At 28.7% G+C, this 4,950-nt stretch overlaps 1 protein-coding gene across 1 annotated transcript; it reads left to right on the top strand.

Moving 5' to 3' along the window:
• LOC107022997 (transcriptional regulator SUPERMAN-like) lies at positions 1-903 on the top strand. Its single transcript, XM_015223561.2, has 2 exons — positions 1-680; positions 724-903. The coding sequence occupies exon 1, from the start codon at positions 33-35 to the stop codon at positions 564-566; it is 534 nt and encodes a 177-aa protein (XP_015079047.1). The 5' UTR covers positions 1-32; the 3' UTR covers positions 567-680; positions 724-903.
• Positions 904-4,950: the final 4,047 nt, after the last annotated feature.

Here is a 4,950-nt window from a genome sequence, read left to right as displayed (position 1 = left end):
TAATTAAGGATTTGAAACATCAAAGCTTCTTCATGGAAAGAGACATGAAAATGTTGAGTAAAAACAACAATGTTGAAGATTATGGAAATGAAGATGATGGATTAATAATGTGTAGTTGGCCTCCAAGATGTTACACATGTAGTTTTTGTAAAAGGGGATTCAAATCAGCTCAAGCACTTGGTGGACATATGAATGTTCATAGAAGAGATAGGGCCAAGTTCCTCATGATGAGACACCACTCACCAACAACAACAACAAATGATAAACCTAGGTGTTCTCTTCTAAATCTCAACACTAACCCTAACCCTAATATTCCACCGTCGTCAACGTCACCGCCGCCATCACCTTCTTCTTCAAGAAAACTCTCTCATTGTAGTCATGGTGGTGCTAATTCTCATGAAATCATGAGGAAATGTGTTGTAATTCCAAACTTGAAAAGTAGTACTACTACCAAAGACTCTTTATGCATGCAAGACAAAGAATTTGTGAGATTGGACTTGCAAATTGGCTTGTTTACTGAATCCAAGCAAGAATTGGATCTGGAACTTCGACTAGGATACACTTAGCTAGACCATGTTAGAATCAAACGCGCGCGTAAGAAGGGTGCGACTATATTTCTTTAACTTATAAGTCTGTCTCATGTTTGAACATGCGATTATATTTCTTTAACTTATAAGTCTGTCTTATGTTTGATCATGCGACTATATTTCTTTAACTTATAAGTCTGTCTCATGTTTGATCATGACTCCGACCTGAATTACTTAACTTCAACTCCTTTGTGGGTTTTGCTATAGGCAAGTTTTTTGGCGTTACCCAACCAACCAAATTTTTACAGCTATGTACTCGCTAATTTTATTTTTATTTTTTTGTCTACTTAAATTCTATTCATCTCCATGTAATTAATTAGCTATGGCAAGTAATATAATTAATCAGTCAAAGGTAATTTCAGTTTCTTCACTTTATTAGTAAGTCTGTTGTGCTTAGCTCTTTTTTTTTTTCCTATCCTTTTTGCATTTTACGATTAGTACGTATTGTCACTTAAAAGTAACTCTAAATTAATTTATCAAAATGAGGTGGAGTGATATGATTGTTTTATCTTAAATTAAAAATTTCGAATTTGAGTTTTCGATATTAAAAAAATCTTATTGAGACCGTCACCTCCAACTGAACCCAGTGCGCAATCTGAATTCAATTAAAGCTCCACTACGAGCTCCGAACACTAGGAAGGAAGCAAAAAATAAAAACTCAAAATTAATTTAGTTGCTCATGATAGTCGTAAGCTATAACTTGTTTTTCTTAATTATGTTAAAACCATCTTTGTTTCACACATATTATTATTTTTTTATATTAAAACAATCCATATTAGATATAAATTTTGACCAACAAGCATCAAGTGGATCCACACTGCTACTTAAATTTATGCTAATGTTTTATTATAAGTAGAATATTATATTGTTGGAAAAGACATAATTTTCATTTTCATGACCTTGCAAGCATTTACAAGTGCATGGGGTGCACATGGGAAAATGTTGCATTTATAAGGAAAGTGAATTCACATGAAGTACCACTACTTTATTTGTTTGAATATATCATGTATCATCGCCACAAAAAAAAGTTTGTTTACTTTTTTGGAAACAAAGTAGAGTTTTTGGTTAAAAATATCGTTTAGTTATATCCTAAATATATATTACATCTTTAAAATATTATTTTTAGCAGAAAACATCATTTAACTATACCCCAAATTTAAACTATATCCTTAAAATATCATTTTAGCAGAAAACATTCTTTAAGTATTTGTAAGTGAACAACTTTCATTCTTTTGTTAGATATTATCAAAAAATTAAGGAATCTTACGAAAAAATGAGTAGTTAACGTGACTATCAACAAAAGTTATTCTGGAAAATTTCATTACTTTCTAAAAGAAGTTCTTTAAAAATAAATCTTAGACAATGTTGCTCATGGAAACTAAAAATAATTGGAAGGTATGAGTACACATGATTTGTCTTTTTCGTAACGAAAAGAAGTTGGAGATTAATTATTTTTACCTCTTTCTTAAACAATAAATGAATAGATTTTTGGGTCAATCTAATATTAAAGTGACCAAAATATTGATTATGTCTCGTATTTGAGTTTCATTCTACAATATTAAAAGCAGAAGTCTCCAACAAATGTCGCTTCTAGAATATTCAACTGAGAAGAAACATATTCAAACTAATAGTATTTTTAATTAAAGTTACATGAAAAATGAATGAAAAAAGGGTCAAATTAAACGATTTTGCATAATTCTCAACTCAATTACGAAAAAGTTCAGAATAATATTCTTGGTGTATTTAAGAATAATAATTAGGAAGGGACGACTTAATTTTTGTGGGATATATCGATTAGTTTTCTGATAAATTCAAGTAGAAGGATGAAAATTGTTTACTTTAAAATATTTGAAGGATGTTTTTTTGTTAAAAATAATACTTTAAGGATGTAGTTTAAGTTTAGGCATAATTAAAGGATGTTTTCTGCTAAAAATGATACTTTAAGAATGCAATTTAAGTTTGAGGTATAGTTGAAGGATGTTTTTGGCCAAATAAATTTTCATTAAAATAGACTCTCTTTCAATCATCTAATGGCTACTTTATACTTATCGAACGTTAGATAGTTAGATTTAACCATCAAACTTAACTTGTTGATATTTTGTGAAATATATGCCTTTTATCACGAAGATATATAGTTAAGTACACTACAAAATAAAATATTTAGCATGATAATATAGAGCCCAAAATTTAAAGGGCAAAAAATATTGACAAAAATTTTAAAAAGATATATCAAAAATTTTTTAAACCAAAACGATAAAATCGCTACGTCAGTAGTGATTTAGTTTGACGTCGTTAACTAAAAATCGCTTTTCTATAGCGGTTTTGCATAAATTTTTTTAAAGATAAATCGCTGAAGGGGCAGCGTTTATATACATTTAATTTTTTATATTTTTTTTCCTGAATTCGCTGCCTTGGCAGCGTTTTTCTCAAGAATTTTTTTTTTAACCTTTTTTTAAAGGCAAAAGTTTTTTTGCATTTTACATTTTTAAAACACACTTGAATGTTTTTTTTACGTTTCTTCTCAAGAAATGTTTTTTTGCATTTACATTTTTTTTATTTTTTTAAAAAATTGACTTATATATATTCATAATCATTATTTGAATTGAAATGTGCCATATTACAGTATGGGAAAGTCTAGCAATTCTTTAAAAGACTTGAATTTTTTTTCATCGAAGCCAACTGATAGGTAAATAAAGTAATATTTTTTTACTTATTAATTTTTTTTTAAATATGCAATATATTTATATTATTATTTTTATAAGTATGACCAACTTAAAAAAAATTAAATGCAAAAACGCTGCCCCTGCAGCGATTTGCCTTTAAAAAAACGTTAAAAAAAAACCATTTCTTGAGAAAAACGCTGCCAAGGCAGCGAATTAAGAATTTTTTTTTAAAAAAAATTTAATGCAAAAACGCTGCCCCTGCAGCGATTTGCCTTTAAAAAAAATTATGCAAAAAAGCTATATAAAGAACGATTTTCAGTTAACGGCGTGAAACTAAATCGCTACTAACGTAACGATTTTACCGTTTTGGTTTGAAATTTTTTTGATATACTTTTTTGATATTTTTGTCAACTTTTTTTGCCCTTTAGGCTCCGAACTCTGATAATATAATTCATGTTATAATATATTTGGTTAAAAATAACTAACATTTCATATAAATATCGCTAAAGGTGATTCTTGATAATAAATGTAATGATATTAACGATCAATTGATCGCTAAATGTTTCTGCAGCAATAAATATTATCGATAAAAGAAAATCTATCGCCACTAATTTTTCCATTAATTCATTTAATCATAACCGATAGGTACTGAAATTTGACTAGCTAGATATACACACTGATGATTGTTTTATCACAACACAAGTATTTTTTCTGTCTCAATTTATAAATATATTTGTTTTTTCAATTTGTCACCAAAAGAATATATTATTCTATATTTGCGAATAATATAACTATAAAATTCTTATTTTACCTCTAGCTAGGGTGTTATTGGTTTGTTGCATTGTAGGAGACTGACATTGTGACACAGTGTAATGGCAATTGGCAAGTGGGTTATTACAAGTTTTCCTAAAGTATGAACAAATTGATACCTTTAATGCATGTCTCTCTCTGCCATTTCAAAATTTCATGTGTCACATGAGGACCAAACAATAATACTAATGCTATTGTACTTTGACATTTCCTTAAAAGTTGTTAATTTAAAATTGAAGAATGACAATTCCATTTGTCCAGAAGCTATACTAGTATTTTATGTTATTTTAATGCCCCACATACAATATAATTGAAGTCCTTTCTCAAATATGAAAATTTTTAAATTCAATTTGAAGTTCCATCTCAAATTTGGAAAATAGTTTATGGTTTGTTTTCAATTTATTTTTCACTTTTGAAGTTGTATTTAAATATAATTTTTAATCATGAATATCGTTCTAAATATTCTTTCCAAAAAGTATAATCAAACATAACTTCATCTTCCGCTCCAACTTTATAAATATCATGAAACAAGTAGGCCTAAGTCATACACGATCCCTTAAAGTTGTCTTCATATTTCATTTAGTCACCCCAATTCGATCTTTTACCTATTGAACACCTATACTACAATATATTTGTACCTATTAAATATTTTTTGCTGACATGGCAGCATGTGTGTAATATACACACCCAAAAGAGAGTGAAAGACATCATTTACTTAAAAAAAATAATAATAATAATTGAAGTATCATCTCCTCTTCTTCTTTGACTCAACTCAACCACCATTGCCACTAACTTTCCTCCATCGCCATTCTTTCTTCGATCATCTTCATCCCCTTTGATTTTTCAAGTCATCGTTTTCTTCTCGTTCTTTCACCATCCACCACCGACAA

The sequence above is a fragment of the Solanum pennellii genome, chromosome 6 (genome assembly GCF_001406875.1).
Source record: "Solanum pennellii chromosome 6, SPENNV200".
Lineage (NCBI taxonomy): Eukaryota > Viridiplantae > Streptophyta > Magnoliopsida > Solanales > Solanaceae > Solanum > Solanum pennellii.
The sequence above is the reverse complement of the archived record's forward strand: the minus strand, read 5'-3'. Positions and strand labels throughout refer to the sequence as shown.

What these genes read in the sequence shown, in the direction of transcription:
- LOC107022997 (XM_015223561.2), top strand. Translation starts at nt 33, where the DNA reads ATGGAAAGAGACATGAAAATGTTGAGTAAAAACAACAATGTTGAAGAT.